The sequence below is a fragment of the Nycticebus coucang genome, chromosome 13 (genome assembly GCF_027406575.1).
Source record: "Nycticebus coucang isolate mNycCou1 chromosome 13, mNycCou1.pri, whole genome shotgun sequence".
Taxonomy (NCBI): Eukaryota; Metazoa; Chordata; class Mammalia; order Primates; family Lorisidae; genus Nycticebus; species Nycticebus coucang.
The window spans coordinates 39,804,241-39,822,608 of NC_069792.1; the positions used below are offsets into that span (position 1 = coordinate 39,804,241).

Here is an 18,368-nt window from a genome sequence, read left to right on the forward strand (position 1 = left end):
CCTGGGGTCTCAATGCATTTGCCCCTATGCCAAGCCCAGAGTTACTCAGGCTGTCTCTCAAGACCTTTTTAAAGTAACTTGCGCAGTTCTCAGCGGAGAGTCCTCTTGTAGGACGCATGGCCCTGTGCATGGTCTCTACATAGAGGGGGAAAACAGGCTGGGCCAAGACCCTCTCCCTGAGTGAGAGCAGGCTGAGCTGTTGCAAGCTTAGGGGAAAATTCATACAGACCTCCCTGGGAGGGCCGCAGCTCTGACCCACGTGCCGGTGACAGCCAGGTGACATCCCAGAGCCTGAGTTTTCTCATCTGCACGGTGAGGGTCATTAGGGGACTCACTGGCACTGTGCTCTTCATACAGGGTGTCTGAGCAGGGGCATTGTTGTTCTGCCTAACAACCCCCCTGAAGCAGCCTGGAGGGTGTCAGGGGTTTCCTGCAGCTCCTCGTGCCCATCACATTTTATGTGAAAAGTGTAGAATCGTGGACAGGAGTCTCAGAAGGGCTGGAGCTTCCTGCATTGAGCATTGGACCCCATTCTCTGGAGGGTCAGGGTCACTGACTGTGTGTCTCTCTTTGTCCCCAGTAGTATGGAAATGAGTCAACCCTCTACTTCAGAGAGCTCAAACTGATGAGGACCTCCCAGCCAGCCACCCGGGACATGCTGGTGAACGCCCTGGTGCTGGTCTTTCCAGCTTAAACCATCTCCTCCACCACCTTCAAGGGCTCCTACCTGGATGTCAGCACCATGTCATGGTTCTTGGAAAAACTGTTCAGGAGGTGAGTGGCCCAGGCACAGCACTGCCCACCACCTACCAACTATGTCTGTGGGTGTCATTCAGTTCCCTGAGCCTCGCTTCACTCCTCTGAAAAGTGGAGTGGTCAGAGGATGAGCTTTATGAGGTTTTGGTGGAAAATAAATAGAATAAGAGGTGGCAGGTGGGTCCCTCGCTACTGGCTCTGTGGAGAGGCTCCAGGGGCTGCTGTGGCTGTTCACATTTACCATCTGTCTCCTCACAGAAGGCGCCCTCTGCCTCACACCCCAATAGCCCATCCCTCTCCCTGTGTGGGAAAAGCACAGAGAGAGCAAACCTGGTCTCACTCGCAGAGGTTTGAGTTTCCTTCCACCTTGTCCCTGTCCTTGAGAGAACAGGGTTTCCTGGGGTGGGGAAAGAGTCCCAAGAACCGCTTAGATATCTGCCAGGGTTCTGTCGGAGTCATTCAGTAACCAGCTGCTTGTGCAGGCATGTGCTAGAAACTTAATTTAATGAACAAAGAAGGGGACAGTCTTCGGGCTGCAGTTCTGTGCAGGGAGGCAGGAAGTCAGAGCAGACACGAGGAGGTAATGTCCTCCTCCTGGAAGACCAAGCAACATCTTTTATGCATGGAGAAATATCCCAGATTCTGGGATTTTTCCATCACAAACCCCAGGTATAACTCAAAAGGCATGCCATTTGTGATCCAATGAAAGAGTTTCTTTTCCACTCAGAGTATGGGGCTCTGTGGACTGTGGCTGGGGAGACAAAACAGAACCTGGGTCTCAGCCACTTGAGAACGCTCATGAGAGGGCTAAGGTCAGGGGATTTCAGGGAAGAAATGACTCGGTTAGAGCTGTGGGTAGGTTGCAGGACCCTGCAGAGAGGAGAAGTGGGGCTCAGAGCTGCCCCTAAGGGTCCCAACCTCAGCACAGTCCCTTCCCAGCTCTGCCTGTCTCCTCCAGCTCACACCCCCTCACTGACCACAGCACCGGGAGCCCAGACTGGAGTGATGATGAGCACCCTGCTGACCCTCTGGCCTCCAGTCACAGCCCTGAGGACCCAGGTGTGCAGAGGTCTTTGCAGTTGACCTGGAGTGACAACGGCAGTGGGAGGGCAAGGCCCACAATAGTGTGTCCAATCCTAATCTATGACCCATTCTGTCCCTTCCAGGGCAGCAGAGACAGAAGTGGGAGTTCAGCCTGTCCTCTAGACTGGAGGAGCAGGCCCAGGGACCCATAAACACACAGGAATGTCCTGGGAAGGGTGCTGGAGGAAAAGCCAGGCCTCTGACTCAGCTTCCGCTTGTCATCCCCAGAACCACCTCTTCCATCTGCATCTCCTGGCCAGAAGGATACCCTGTGGTCCTCGACCAGTCTCTGAACATTGCAGGGCTCATGTTTGAGGTGGCTTGTATAGAGGTCACTGCGTCCACATCACACCTGGGGCATCTAGCAAACATTTCTCTTGCCTGGCTGGAGCAACTTGGGCCCATTGGCACAGACCCAGAGGGTGAGATGGCGACAGTTGACCAGCTTCACAAAGGTAGAGTTTGGGGCTGAAATTCTCTTTGTCATGGGGAGGTAATGGGGTGTTTGGATAACTCAGCAGGGAGTGACAGATGCGGCTGACTTCATCTCCTTTTCCATTTCCTGCTCAATCTCCAGAAGGATAAGCACTCCCAGTGCTGGCCATAGAACCAGCACTGGCAGATCTGGGAGAGCAGAGGCCTGCTCTGGAGCCAGGTGCGCCTGCATCCCTGGATCTGCCCCTGTATGTGGAGCCAGCACCAGGGCCAGGGTCAAGGGCAGCACCAGCACCTAGGACAGAGCCACCGCCGGAGACAACAGGAAAGGCAAAACCAGAGCCAATTCCAGGGCTCTGCCTTCCATGGACTGTGCCTGACAAAAAGCTGTGCAGGGCCGGGCCGTCTCCCATCATGGCCTACACAGCCCAACATCTGGCTCAACAGCTGACGCTTATGGATGCGGTGAGCAGCTGCTCAAACCCCCTTCCCTGACCAGAGGCCAACGATCTGGTCCCACCTTGCTCCACGTCTTATGAGCCAGGCCACCAGGTTGAGTTTCTTTCTGTAGATACGGTCCCTGTGTCTGTGGCAGCTACACACAGCTGCTGGGCACATCCCATGGGAGGGGACAGAGCACAGGACGGGGACCTGGCCCACTAGATGCTGGAGTAAACCACTGAGCACACCCTCCCCCGCCCCCAGGCTGCTAAGCCCCCCGCCCTGGAGGCCTCACCAGCCTCAGCAGTTACTACACATCTGGCAAGTACTCCATTTCAGACCAGACACCCACACTGAGACCCTAGAGGTGGCTGCCACAGGCAATGTGCATCTCCAAAGAAAGAAGGCCTTGCACACAGGTGGCCTCAGGAAGGGCTGGGCTGAGCCATCTTGTGAAGTGTGGGGTCCGTGAGGCCAGCCTGGGGGAAACACCACATGCTGTTCTCTACTTGACGGCTCCATGCGTTTCGTGCCCTCCATGAAAGGGGAATGAAACCCAGGGCTCCGACTACTCTGGGAGAGCCAATGCCAAAGCTCAGAGTCTGGTCACCTGCCTGAGTCAAGGAGTGACTTTAGACTCAGAGCTGTCCTGGGCCGTGCCCATGTGGATCTTTCTTCCTCCCCAGGAGCAATGCATGAAGGTGCTGCCCTGGGAGTGCCTGGGGTCCATTTGGATTGAGTGGGAGTGGATGGACATGAAGCACGTGGCACCAGTCTATGCTGCCCGCACGCACTTTTATAGGGTGGTGTGCTTTGTAATAACTACATGTTTGGGGAACCGCACCATGAAGGCCCAGGACAGGGCCAGGGTGCTGGAACTTTGGATCCAGGTGGCCAGGGTAAAGCATGGGAGGCCCTAGAACACTTGTTTTCGCCTCTGTCAGATGTCAAATTTGCTGAACAGAGTCCAAGCCTCTAAACAGCCCCCAGCCCTTCCTGTCAGGGGCCCACCTACCTTGACTTCCATGCCCAGTGTTGGTACTCCCTTTCCACCTGGACCCCTACCTTGCGCTGAACTGTGATTGTCCTCCCAGAGTGTGAAACTCACTGGGGCCCAGACTGCTCTCCTGTGCCTCCCTGGGCCTCTGCGTCCCCACAGAGGAAAGGTCAGCACAGGGGGCACACCTGGAGCAGTGGGGCTCCAACTCCCCACCTCACGGTGCATCCTCTTCCCTCCCCAGGAGTGTAACAAGTTGCGAAACTACTCATCTTCGCATGGCATAGTACAAGCCCTGAAGGCTGCGCCCAACCTTATGCTCCAGGAAACCTGGAGAGCAGTATCCAGTTGGGTGGGTGTGTGTCTCCTGAGCTGCACCCAGCACCTCTCCGGGGTCTGCCATGCTCCCTCACTGCACTGGGAGGGGAGGGGAGCCCAGCACCTCCGGAGGCAGGAATGGGTGGCCTGCCAGGGTCTCTCAGTCCACTGGGTGTTTGCACTGAATGTCTAACTCAGCACCAAGTTTTCTTCACCATGGGGCACGGGTCTTTGCCACATTGGAGATATTGCCATGTCTAGCGCACAGCACATCTAAACTGAGAAAGTGAGCTGCCCAGTTGACATTGGGCTGGGCCAGATGAACAGCAGGTCAGTGCCCGCCCCAGTCCTGTGGAGCCTCTGGGAATCAGGAGCCCAGAGGAAACACAAATCCTGCGGGTTTGGATCCTTTTCATTCCCAGTTCAAGGAATGTGAATTCGCCCTCCTCCCCACTACTCCCTGATTTATCCGACATTCTTTCCCCTCTGCAAAGGGAAAGCGCGAGAGCGTATAAAGAACTGTGCGCACGCGATGACAGGATGACCCGGGAGAAGCTGATAAAGGTACAGGGGGGCTGGGGCTGGGGGCAAATGTTTAGAGGGCAGGGAGAGGGCAATTTGGAAAGGGTACCGGGCCGGGTGATTTTTGGTTAATTTTCTAACTCAACATTTAGTGAAAAGTACCAGTCGCAAGTCCTGTTCAGAAGAGAGAAGGGGCTTTACTGGCTGTTTATCAGGGACGAGCTGGATAATTAGTAGGGCTCTGGCTCTTGCATTGGTTCCTCTGGTTATGGAGCTTCCACCAGGCGATGGGGAAATGTCATGGTGGTGGTTGTGGTGGTGGTGGCTTCTTTCTTTCCCGAAACCAGCCAGAAATTCTCCAGAAAGCCGGGCCTCTATTGCTGGTGTGTGGTGTGGGCAGCTGGGGCAGGGTCTCCAGACAAACGAGGGGCTGAGCTGCATGCCCCAGTAACACAGCAAGTGGGTGTAGGACACAGGGCTGGGTCTAGAACCAGAGCTCACTGAGTGACTGTAGCACCTCACCAGCTGACTGTGGCCAGGTGTCCACAGTGCGAGGTCAGGGTCCTAGGAGTAGCTGAGTGAGGGCAAGATAGTCTCACTGACCTTGTCCTGACCCTGGCAGCTGGGGATCTCCAAGCTTGCCCGCTGGGAAAAAAACCCTCAGAGAGCCCAGATGAGGCAGCAGAAACGGAAGGTGAGCCTCCTTTGGTGTGGGTGGGGAGGGCCACTGGGACAGAGGGCAGGGCCTCCCCCCCAGCTTATGTCTCCCCATCAGGAGAGCAAGGGCCTCCTCCTAGGCCCTCCTTCCTGTAGCTGGTGCCTGAAATGCCCTCAGCAGAGGGACCAGGACAAAGGCCTGGAAGAGCTGGGCTCAGCATGCCCTACGGGAAGGGTGGGGTCCGGGACCACAAGACATTGTGACCTGTGAACATCCCAGGCTGTAGGTGACCATGGGTACAGCTGGGGGAGGAGAGGGATAGAATTGAAGGAGGAAGCTGATGGTGTCTGGCTGCTCCAAGTCAGAGATCTTGAGGAGGAGTCTAGGAGACCGGGGTGGGGTGTGAGATTCCGGACAACAGAACGGGGAAGGCCACCTGCAGGTGGGTGCTCATCACCACTCCCACCCCAATGACACAGGACGTCATTCCCTTTCTTGGAATCTTCCTCGATGACCTAACTCTGCTGCAGAAGTGGACGCAGAATAATGTGGCTGTGAGTGAGCCTAGGGCTGGCACACTGGGGACCAGAATCCTAAGGCTGGGGGGAGACATTCCTGGATGGAGCCCTGAGAACTCAGCACTCAGCAAAACTGCTCCCAGGCAGCCCTGTGAGCTGGGGTATCAGGCCCGACGTCAGCCTCCAGTCCCTGCTCCCAAGGCAGAAGCTGCAGAGCTGCCTGACTGCTGAGCTGCCCGAGTGTCTGGCTGAGCTGGACTCAGCCTCTCCCTCAGGTGCTGCCCACGGGAGGAGTTGAAATTGGCCCCTCCACACTCAGGTAGCTCCCATGTGGCTCCAAACTCTCTTTGTGTGCAAGGAGATTTTGTGTGCCCCTACTTGTGATGAGGAAGTGTTGGGTCAGAGGGCCCCTGAGCATCAGTCCCCACGCCCCCTTCATCACAACCCACAGCGTGATGTGGGTGCAAGTGCCTCCTGTGCAGGTCCCCTGGCCGGTGAGCCTGGATGACACGCAGCAAGGGAGCCCAAGGAGGGGGGAGTCATGGATGGGGGGCCTCTCTCCCGGGCATTGGCTGTGCCTTGCATGGAAATGTGCTCACCATAACAAAAAGGGGAAGGTGGGCAACTGGGGGCCTCTCTCTGGGGAAGCACAACATGTGGAAGTCAGAGACTGCCCTGGGAGGACATTTCCTGGCTGCATCCTCCACATCGTAGATTTCCTGGGAGCGTTTGACATACAGGGAAGGGGCAGTCCACCCTATAAAACATGCAGGATGGGAATGAAAACCAACTCCTGCAGAAAGGCAGTTGATATCCAACTCTGAGGACAGACTGGGCCTTCAGAGGATGGGAGGGGACAAGGGAACCACTCCAGAGAAAGGTGCCAGAGATCGGCCCCTTGCCCTCCCCAGCATGGCCCCTTCAGAATCTTCCCCCCTGGCCCAGTCAGCATCCATCCTTCTCTCTGGCTCCAGGCCTTCAAGATCGTCCAGCAGCTGCAGTTGCTGCAGGTGACTGCCAATAATTTCTGTTTTCAACCGGACAGAGAATTCCAGTCCTGGTTCCAAACCATGAAGCCACTGGACCAGTACAATATGTGAGTGCCTGCAAAGGTTGGCGGAGGGTAGGGCGACCTTTGTGCATCTCTGCTCAGGACTCTGTCTGGTGGCCAGCTGCAAAGAGCCTGTGGCGGTTGTTCCCTGGTCACCAACAGTCCCTGGGGCATGGTGACTGCTGAGCGCCGGGTGTCCAAGCCTGCCAGGCAGACCCTGGGCGGGGGACCTGAATTTTGTTCCTGGTGGCCTCATAGCTGCCTCTCTGTCCTGCAGCCACAACTTCTCCTGGGAGCTGGAGCCACCATTTGAATAGGCCAACAACAACATCAAGGCCGAGGAGACCTGTCCTGGGACTGTGTCCACCTTTGAGCTACCTGTATTTACTCTCCCCTGCCACTCCCTTACACCCCCCTGGAAACCTGTTCATTTACTCCGCCCTGACACTCCCTTTTCCTGTTATCTATATCCCTTATTCCTTGCTCCTCATCCCTGGCTTTTAGTTAAATAAATGCATGTTCCATATTGTTATCAGTTTTCTTCATGATTTTTCTCTATAGCTGTTGTGGCTAGTCTGTATAATTTTGAGAGTGTGCTCTGTGAACGCATGGATGCCACAGACATGAAACTCTTCATGAGCTGAGGCTGTCGCTTATCTATGTGAACTCAAGGGAGCTGTGTGGAGCTCCATCTCTCCTGTATAGAGTTTCTGCAAAGACCACCTCATGAATGACATCTGGAGGATTGTCTCGTATCTGCTTTCAAAAGGCTTCCTAATTCTTTTTTTCCTTCTACACTTCATGGCATGGATTTAGCACACTTCCAAACTGACTTCGTGCCACCAGTTTCACCCTGATACCAACACCGGACAAAACACAACTTGATCTTTACTACTAAAGGTGGATGTGTTTCACCACAAAGGTCTTCATCCTCATTCTCCACTCATGCTGGCTGAGCAGGGGGAGGAAGAGGAGAGGTTGGTCCAGCTGAAAAGGGTGGCTGGCAAAAGGGGTGCACGCAGGTGTCTCTATGGTGGTAGAGTTTGTCCTGCTGACTCCACTCTGGAGATGCAGATGGCCTGAAGGGTGATGAAAATGCCAGGACAGAGGTGTTTTTTAGAGTTCAGTTGTCATAGAACAATAGACTTGGAGGAGATGACCATCAATAACAGCTTAACTGGTGCTGCCCAAGCCACATTTTCTGGACCAGAGGACCATCCTACACTATCGTGGCTCAGATGGTCTGGATTAGACTAGTAGTAACTTTTTTTCTACTCCTATTGATTAGTTTGCTAGCAGCGGCACTACCCTAAACTTACACTACCTGGTGTTTCTCACTAGCTCCTCCATGTGCTTGAAGCATCTTCTGTTATCATTTGACTTTAGAGTACTAATGATTTTAATTCCTCCTCACCACAATTTGAGGGAACGTGGGTTGGAGAAACTTTACTTTTGATAAAAAAAATTTTAGATTCTCTAAAGAAGGTCTTAGTCTCCTTGCTCGTGGTAGTGTTGGAGGAGAGTACATACTCCCGTGGTTTGTTCTATTTCTTCCTTCTAGTTTTTTCTGAAATGTGTAATGGAAGGTAATGGTAAGGCGGGATTCTAGCACCAGACTCTCCGAATTCTCTCCCGGCTCTGTGACTTACTCTTTGTGAGTCCTCGGGAATATTATTTAAGCTATGGCTCCTTTGCCTTCACTATGAAATGAAGATTGTGTTAATAAAATTGCTGTGGGCATTAAAAGGGTTTATATTTGTAAAGTGCTTTATAATGCGGTTGGCACATTGTGTCACCCTTATAATTACATACGGTCATACAAGCAGTTCTCATTTAAAATTTGTGGTTGTTAAGTAGTAATGTTTTAAAAACATGAGTCCTATTTTTAAGCTCTGAGAGGCATAAGAATAGATTCTTTAAAACAGGGGGAGGATTTTTTGGCTCAAGGAGTAGCATGCTGGCCCCACATAATGGGTGTGGTAGCTTCAAACCAGGCCCTGGCTAAAAACTGCAAGAAATAAATAAAGAAATAAAAATAAAAAAGTGAGAGGCTTCAGGTGAGACGAAGATTTGGCTGGGCACAATAGCTCATGGTTGTCATCCTAGCATGCTGGAAGGCTGAGGTGGGTGGATTGCCTGAGCTGGGGAGGTGGAGACCAGTCTGAGCAAGATGGAGACCTTGTCTCTATGAAAAATAGAAAAATTAGATGGGCAAATGGTAGGTACCTGTAGTCACAGCTATTGGGGAGGCTGAGGTAAAAGGATCAGATCACTGAAGCCCAGGAGTTAGGGGTTGCTGTGAGCTCTGACACCAGAGCACTGTAGCCTGGGGCAACCATATGAGACTGTCTAAAAAACAAGAAAACCTACAGACGTGTGCCATCCTCACTGCACCACCCCATGCATTCTTTTCACTTGCCACCTCTTCCCTAGCACAGCTTAGCGGCTACCCCAGAACTTATGGCCATGTCAAAGCCTATGCAATCTTTCAGTTTAGTTGACCTTGTGGCTACAGGTACCACCCCTGCTTTACCTTGTGAAATAATCGGAATCCCACTACTGCTTTCCTAGGGGGCACTGCCGCTCACCTCTTGCAGCAAAATTATCGCTGAGTTTTCAAATGATGGAAAAAAAACCCCACAAGTTTGTGCCTATATAACCAATAAAACTTCTAAATGGTGCATCAAAGACCAGGGGGTCTCAGTGTGTACATGCAGTTGGGTCCAAAGACGCTTGAGGAGCTATACAGTGGTTGCTGTGAAAAGGGAGCTTAACTTTAAGGTTGGATACTGTGGTGCATTGAGCATTTAAAACCCACTACAGTAACATCAGTTTTGTTTTGTTTTTTATTCAGTGAATTATACAACATCCCTCACAGGAATCAGCAGGAATGGAAGACAAAGAGTTCCTAAGACAACATTGAACACACACATAACTTTTTAGAAGCATCATTGCATATAAGGTTTTTTAGAAAATATTTCACTTGCTCCTTTCCTCTGTTTTTTAAAAGTCATTTGTAATGGCCATTTTCTCACCCCTCTGTTTTCATAAGTGCCAATTGTAAGGTTGTTGTAAAGGTTCCTTCTTGTAAATATTTCTGACAATAGTGGCTATCAATGATCTCTAATCCTCTCTCATCGATGATTCAACTAATGCACTGTAAGGAAATCTATGACAGAGACCTCAGGACACAAGAAATTTGAAATTATTTTATTTTATGGAATATTGCAATTGTGTGAATTTGAATATCTAGAGGAATGCACACATAAGGTTAGCCAAAGAGAGAAATATCACAATCATATTGTTATTTTAGTTACAAAGAGCCAATGGGCTGGAAGTGAAATGGTTCCCCAAAGAAAGCAAACAATGGACAAGACTCCCAGAATTAGAAATGAGAATTATTTTATTAGTACTAAAATAAATTGCTTGTAAGTCAAATCCATGTACTTTAGTATAGATACGTCTTCATATCCTCAGATAGGAGAGCACCGTTATGCAGGAAGGAGGCACTTCGTGATATTTCTCGGTAATAATCGTGTTAACCACCTATCCTAGTGTGACCCAACTAATGTAAAATAAAAGCTAAAGCATATGGGTAATACTCTAAAAGCAACCCTATCTCCTAGGCTCCCCTAGTACTTTGTTATGCTTCCCTCCTTCCATTGGTTGAAGTTTTTGAATTAGTAAAACCTTCTCACCACAGCCAGTGAGTTCTTGGATCACTGACCTTGGCCATCCCTGTTCCCTTCCCTGTGGCCGTGGTCCTCTCTCCTGCCATCTCTTCAGGTGATGCAGGCTCACATGCTGACTTAGTGAGTGGCTGTTGCTTTATGGTCAATCCTCCCATAAACGCAGATCTGGCCCAGTAGGTATTATGGAAGTCAACTTATTTAAAACTGTGGCACTAGGTTATGGAAAGATTCCCTCCACAGAGTGAAGAATTCTTTTTAGAATACAACAGAAATCAGGGTTTTGTTTTGTTTTCAGTAAGTAATGTACATGTTTAGTGCTTTCATGCTTTGATTTAGTATTTCAATTTAACGTTTAATCATTCTCCTATCTTCTTGTAAAATTTTGCACAAATCCCAACAGGACACAAACTAAAGATAATATTAACCACAATTGATAGTGAAGGATTCAAAATTATCCTTACTCAACATGGACATTGATTGTTTTGTGTATATATGTTAATTAACTCATATTTCTTTTGCTTTATTTTCCATGCATTATCTAATTTAGCACAAAGATCTCTGAAAGAATTATAGAATTCCTTTTAAATTCCTTCTATACATTGTGTGCTTCATCAATTGGCAACACAATGCTGTATTTTTATATATTTTTAATAGTGCTTCCTAGCTTCCGTTCTATTTTAATTTTTTACTTAAATCATAACTTTGTACATCGATGCATGAATGAGGTTCAGTGTACTGCTTTGATATACAATGTGAAATGCTTATATTCAACTAAATATCACAGCCATCACAATTACACTCATTTCTTAATAGTTTTGAAATGTACTATTTCATCATGCACATTAGGTGAGGTCCCCTCAAATACCCTTCTTCCTCCCATATCCCTCCTCCCCCATCTCCTTTTCCCTTCTGTTTTCTAGAGTACAGTTATGTTTTTCCATTCATACTAGTGTGTAGGTGATTATATAATGATTTCATAGTAGTATTGAAGACAGTGGATAGTGTTTTTCCATTCTTCAGATACTTTACTAAGAAGAATATGTTCCAGTTCCGTGCAGGTAAACTTAAAAGATGTGAAGTCTCCATCTTTTTATGGATGCGTAGTATTCCATGATGTACATATACCACAATTTGTTAATCCATTCATGGGTCGATGGGCACTTGGGCTATTTCCATGTCTTGGCAGTCATGAATTGGACTGCAAGAAACATTCTGGTGCAAATGTCTTTGTTGTCAAATAATTTTTGATCCTCTGGGTATATAACTAGTAGAGGATTTGCAGGATCAAATGGTGGGTCTATTTTTAGTTCCTTGAGTGTTCTCCAAACTTCCTTCCAAAAAGGTTGTATTAGCTTGCATTCCCACCAGCTGTGTAGCAGTGTTCCCTTCTCTCCACATCCACTCCAACATCTGTAGTTTTGGGATTTTGTGACGTGGGTAATCTTCCTGGAGTTAGATGATATCTCAAAGTGGTTTTGATTTGCAATTCTCTGATGATGAAGGATGATGAGCATTTTTTCATCTTTTTGTAGGTGGTGAGCCTGCCTTAATCCAAAAAGTTTCTGTTCATATCTCTTGCTCACATAGCAAAGGGACTATTTGTTCTTTTCTTATTGATTTGTTTGAGTTCCATGTAAAGTCCAGCCTCCAGAATGGTGAAGAATAAATTTCTGTTGTTTATAAATCATCCTCTCTATAGTATTTGGTCATGGCAGACCAAATGGACCAAGACAAGAAGGTTAGTGTACTGACATGAATTTGGAGGGAAAGTTTAACGAGAGAAGGTGCATAGTATATGCTAGGGCCCCGACAGGGAGGCCCGTGTGGGAAACATGAGTTGTCACCCTTCCCTTCTCCTGCTTCCTCTCCGAGGTCTAGTTATAGCACCCACAACACTTTCTTCTAGGAGATGCTCATTTTCACTCTAGTCCTGGGATGTGAACGGTACAGATAATTTATTGCCATGGATGATCGGGATCCAGGCATGGGCTTCCAGTCCAGCCCGATTAGAATTCTTCCCTGAGAGTTTTTCAAAAGGAAGGAGGAGAAAGAGAGTCCACAGATGGTGGCAGAGCTGTGACATATAAGATACAGAAGCAGCTCGTGGGCATATTTCCAACTTGTGGAAGAAGTTGGTTAGAGAGAAGCACAGATAAAAGAGGGTCCCAGAGGCTACGAATGCCTCTTTCCATTTGTACCTAAGATCTCGCTGGACTTAGACCCCGGTGTTGTCACACGTCCAATTTCCAACAGATTCCTCTTTTGCTCAAGCTGGTTTATTGGGTTGCTGCCACTTTCATGTAAGAGTCTTGAATCATGGAGTCTGAAAAAATAAAAACCAGGGAGAAGTATTTAGGGACTGGGAAAAGCAAGTTGGTTCTATTAAATCAAACAACCTTGCCTTACTCAAAAAAGCTGGCCCACCTGTTTGAATGCAGCGCTACTCTGCAAAGTAGTAGACCCGCCGTGAGAATGTGATTAGAACCCGATTAGCGTTTATGTGAACCTATTGTATAGGATACATAAAAATCCTGCCACGTGTGATTGATGTTTTGTTCATTTAGCTTTCTCTCTTCTGCATTCTGCTACGTGGAACATCTCAATTGGAGGAACTTAAAAGAATTTAGGTGCAGTCATGATGCTGCCAACATCATCATTTATATCACAGTGGGATTCATACTCCACAAGGTAGATGAGAGGAAAAGCAATTTCTTTTCTATGGGAGAACCCCTAGATTGTCTATAGATATTTATTGATAAGTTAAGAAGGTTATTTTTATAACTTTCAAAATATTTTTATTTATATATTTTTAGGGTAACATCCTGACCCCTTGCTAATAAGAACAAGATCTGATCCAGGGGCCTCCTGAATTGTGCAACTCATCACATGACGAATGCCCCACTCACCCACCTGTGCTTTAAGTTGTAGACTCTGCTCCCATGGTACATTTCTAACATCTTCCCACCTGATCCTGCCTTGACTTTGGACTGTGCTTCCCAGGTAGCTATGGTAGACAGGATTAGTTCCCAGATGAGAAATCTGGAGATAAGAAGGGCTTTGTCATTTACTTGTTTCAGAAACTTAGGGAACTTAATCTTGAGCCTCTTGTGTTCATTGGAATGAATGAATAATACCAACCTCCTAGAGTTGTCATGTGACAAAAATTTATTAGTGAATTAATTCAAGAATATTTACTTAGTGACCATTTTATAAGAGGCATTTTTTTGGAAGCTAGCAGGGAACAGAACCTCAAACCCCTACCTTCCTAAAGCTTGTAGTCCAAAATTGGGGGCAGACCACAATGGGCGAGGTAAACCCTATGTAAGAAAGTGACAAGTGTTATGGAATAAAATGAAAAAGAGAAAAAAAATTTTGGAAGTGTGTAGGAGGGCTTCAACTTTGGAAATGTGGCCAGGGAAGCCCTCACTGAGAAGGCTGCATTTGGGGAAAGACTGGAAGGGAAGAGAGGCCACATCATTCAGGTATCTGGGACAGAAGTTTCTCAGGTGGAGGGAACAATGTGAGACCACGTTCTTAGGAGGGACCATGTGCGGTGTGCTGGAGGAATAGAAAGGGCTTCATTCCTAGCTGGAGTGTAGTATGATGGGGGAAACGTCAAGGCGGACCTTTCTTGGTCCCCGCGATGTCTTTGGCCTTTACTTCAGCTAAGATGTGAAGCTGGTCGAGGGTTTTGCCATACCTGCCTTTATTGTGCCTAGACCAGCTCTGGCATGTAGCAGGTGTTCAATAAATGCTTGCTACTTGAAATATAGATTTGGTTTGTTCTTATCCTTCTTCCACCTTAAGCAGGAGCAGGAAGGATCAGGGTCATGGCCACTTAATTTTACGATATTTACAAAGTGTGTGAAATCCTCCGAATTTCCCAGAAATGCCTGCAGTAGCTCAACACTTGTGCATCACTGTCATCATTTCTTTCAAAAGCTGGCAGGGGTGGTCAATGGTGGCCTGAAATCTGCAGTGCAGAGGATTGATATTCTTACCAATAACCCATTTGTATTAGTGTCTTTCCTAAAAGCAAAAAGGATAGTTATCATATTTTCTCTCTATCAACAAGGCTAGGAGCTCATTAAATATATTTACTTAGTAGTATTAGAGTCATTATGGAAGTGAATTATATAGTGCTCAAAAGAGCATAAAAATAGAAAAACAAAGTGAGCTGATCAGAGGGAAAGAATCACACCTGCCGGTTTTCTTGCATGACCTTGATCTTGAGATAGAATTGTAATGAGAGAGAAGTTGGCTGATAATGTTGAAGGTGAAGTTTCCACTCCCTCTGTGTTCACAGCTGTTCTGAACGAGCTCCACTTATCCCTGAGAAAATCAGAAAATTAAGGTTAGAGATGTGCGCAAATGAGCATTTGCTATTCAAAACAATAATTTTAAAAACTCCCATGATACACAGTAAGTAAACAAAAAACAGCTGTGAAGCTACGTGTGGCTTTTCTGTCCTTCCTTTCATTTGTTTTTGAAAGGCATTTAACCATCACTGGCTAGTTTTGAGTTTTGCTGGTTGAAGAATGTTCAAGCCACCTCCTCAACCTGAACTTAATGTCACCCTTTGTGTCCATCGGTACCACAGGTGTCAGTCAAGGTTCTCCAGAGAAACAGAACCAGCAGGAGAGAGACACAAACACACACACATAAAGTAAGAAACACGTAACATCTCATTATATATAATATAACACCACATAGGCCACGTATACAAAGAGATTTATTATACAGAATTGGCTCACATGATTATGGAAGGTGAGAAGTCCCATGATCCACCATCTGCAAACTGAAGACACAGGAAAGCCAGTAGTGTAAATTCCAGTCTGAGTCCAAAGGCCTGAGAAGCAAGAATACCAATAGTGTAAGTCCCATTCCAAGGGTGGGAGATGAAGGATGTCCCAGGCCAAGTGGCCAGGCAGAGAGAAAGAATTCAACCTTCCTCTATCTTTTTAATTTATTCAGGTTTTCACTGTGATGGGTGATGCCCATCTACACGGAGGAGGGCTACCTGCTTTACTCAGCCTACCAGTTCAATGCTAATTTTTTCTGGAAACAACCTCACAGACACACCCAGAAATAATGTTTAACTAGATATCTGGGCATCGTGTGGCCCAGTCAAGTTAACACATAAAGTTCAACATTACTCCATATTTTTGTTGTTTAGCACACTTATATTTCTCTGGCCATTTTCCTTACCTATGAAACAATCTATTGACTGGTGACAGCTGTGTCACAGGAATTTTCAGAGTACAGAGTATATTTGAAGTGAAAAAAATTCTATAATTCAGTTGACAAGGATGAATTTCACAGCTATAAACAATCTTTTCTATGTTATGACTATGGTCATGGCGGTAATTATATTCATTCAATACATTGCAACAAATGGGAATGAAACATTTCTGAAATCGTAGTTTATTTTTTTCAAAATAACTGCATTTATTAGTAATGCCTATGAAATATGGAGTTTCTAATGCATCATTGATTTTCAGGGTAACTGTGAGAATGAGATTTGTTGAAATAGCTTGATAAAGAAGAAAATTGAAATAAATAACATTAAGGAGAATGGAATATATGAGATTTATATTTTTCTAGACCAGACAATTGTGACCTAACTCAGTTAAATTGGTCTCTATGAAAATTGGTCCTTTATAGGTTACCTAGGTGAGACTAATTTGTGTTTGCTGAATTTTAGAGATTTTTCAATTTCTTTACATTTTGTTAAAAGTCTAATTGGAGGGAAGTGTATTTCAGCATATTGTATGAACATGTATTCTGATGAGTTGAAGTTGAGGAGGGATGTATTTGTCTATTTGAAGATATTATCAGTCTTGCCAGCACCTTCCTCCCCTGCCCCCAGCCTTTGGTAAGAGCACTCTCCTTCTCGTTAGGAAGGTACCCCTTCCTACATTCTTGGGACCTTGTCTTCCCTGCCAAAGTTCCTGGAGTAGAGACAGGCAACAACCTGAGTTGGGACAGCCATGATACCTAATTCCACAACAACAGGCATTAGGTTGAAAATATACATGTATGACCCAACTGACCAAAATAAGACTCTTCCTCCATAATTTTTTTTTTTTTAAACAGAACAGAATCTCACTCCATCGTTCCTGGTAAAGTGCAGTGGCATCATAGATCACAGCAACCTCAAACTCTTGGGCTCAACCAATCCTTTTGCCTCAGCCTCCCAAGTTGCTGGGACTACAGACACCTGCCATAACACTCAGCTATTTTTAGAGATGGGGTCTTGCTGTAGCTCAGGTTGGTATGGAATTCTTAGCTCAAGCAATCCACCCTCCTCAGTCTCCCAGAGTGCTAGGGTTGCAGGTGTGAGCCACTGTGCCCTCTCCATAATTCTTTTTTAATTGGAGCTAATAAAAGACCAGTAGTCCTTCTTGGGGGCCAGAAGTTATAGGAACCCGGTGTCTGTGTGGAAGCAATAGGGCTGCATAGTAGACAAGGAGGTGAATGGTGGGAGAGAGGAGATGCAGAGTGGGAGTCCTTAACTTGAACTGGCCCCTGGTTCCAGCTGTCCTTTGAGACCTAATCCTATCCCTATTCTTTCCAGTAGTCCTGGCACTGTCCGTTGGGCTGAGATCAGAAATGATTGAGGCCTAGGGTCTTGGTCTTTGTCATATTGTATCTATGACAGCACTGAGGTTGGATAATATATTCCACATTCATTACAAAACCTTGGAAAGCCCCCAAATGAGTTTATTGTCTTCTGGTGAGTCTAAAACGTAAATTACTTAGTTGTGTTTATTAATATGCTTTAAAATAGCTTGTTTATGTTTATCTTTCATTCAGGTGCATTCCCATGAGCTGTGTCTGCAGTAGACATCTTAGGCAAGAGTTGGGACTGCAAACTAACCAGCTGTATGAAGGCAGCTTAAAATATGACCTTTAAATTTTTTAATGTATATTTTTGTACGGCTAGGTCTCCTTCTATATAACTTTATCTTTAAAAAGAGAATTTCCAGCTCTGATAACCAACAAGGATTTATGCTCTATCTGAGCACTTTTATCGAGCCACATATATTTGTTGTCATGTAGAAACAGAAAGCATATGCTGCATTGTATCTCACACACACGTACACGCACAGATGCCTGCACTGGGACCCGGAGGATGCAATTTGCCATGAGTGACGCTAAGACTATCTCCACTTGAATCACTGGCTTTTTGCAACATGTTCTAATGATAAAGGCTCACTGGTGTTTTCTTTCAAAGTCAGTTTAGATTATTTTTCTCACAAAAAGCCCACCTTTTGTTTTTATCTTGTGCTGGCTTTTTTTACTGGCCATTTATGAAAACAGTTATTATCTGTGGTCTGCCAGGAGTCTGTTGAAGCATCCCATAGTCATCAGTGTTTATATGGAGACAGACACATTGCCATCTTTGACATCAACAGAAGGAGCATTTTCATACCATACAGAAAGTAATGGTGCCTGACATTTCTAGGTTGCAAGCCTCTCTTTGTTTCTTTCACTAATGGAAATAGACTTTGTGGCCTTGTTCACTTTTAGATTGTACATAAATGTTTTCATATAAATGGAGGGGGGCGGTATTCATTTTATTATTTCATGAAAGTTGGGGGGAAGAAGGTGAAGGGAGAAAGTTGCCAGATAAACCAAACATACTTTTAAAAAATAGCTTAAATTCTGTGAATCAAAGTAGAATTGTGACATAAGCAGTAGGAATTTTTTTTTTTTTTTGGTCAATGGTGAGTTTGTATGATCTTTCTATACAGGACTAATGAATGGAACACTTCTAAATAGAGGTAGGTATCCATACAGCTGGACTATACTGATTCCCTAGTATCATTTTATATTTAGTTGTTATTAAGTGTTGAGTACTCAATGAAATTCAATCAATTGATTCTGGAAAAAA

General features: G+C 46.4%; 2 protein-coding genes across 2 annotated transcripts in view; both read left to right on the forward strand.

Moving 5' to 3' along the window:
- Positions 1–18,368, forward strand: part of LOC128563704 (serine/threonine-protein kinase Sgk3-like) — a 227,196-nt gene that overhangs the window by 97,319 nt on the left and 111,509 nt on the right. The window contains exons 7-11 of the mRNA XM_053559135.1: positions 615–774; positions 1,715–1,815; positions 1,923–2,294; positions 2,417–2,739; positions 4,525–4,594. Coding sequence (XP_053415110.1) covers positions 2,735–2,739; positions 4,525–4,594 — 75 coding nt within the window. The 5' untranslated portion in view covers positions 615–774; positions 1,715–1,815; positions 1,923–2,294; positions 2,417–2,734. The remainder of the gene's footprint in view (positions 1–614; positions 775–1,714; positions 1,816–1,922; positions 2,295–2,416; positions 2,740–4,524; positions 4,595–18,368) is intronic.
- On the forward strand, positions 5,263–7,288 carry LOC128563715 (ral guanine nucleotide dissociation stimulator-like). Its single transcript, XM_053559144.1, has 3 exons — positions 5,263–5,764; positions 6,703–6,824; positions 7,057–7,288. Exons 1-3 carry the CDS (start codon positions 5,681–5,683, stop codon positions 7,094–7,096), a joined length of 246 nt encoding a protein of 81 aa, XP_053415119.1. The 5' UTR covers positions 5,263–5,680; the 3' UTR covers positions 7,097–7,288.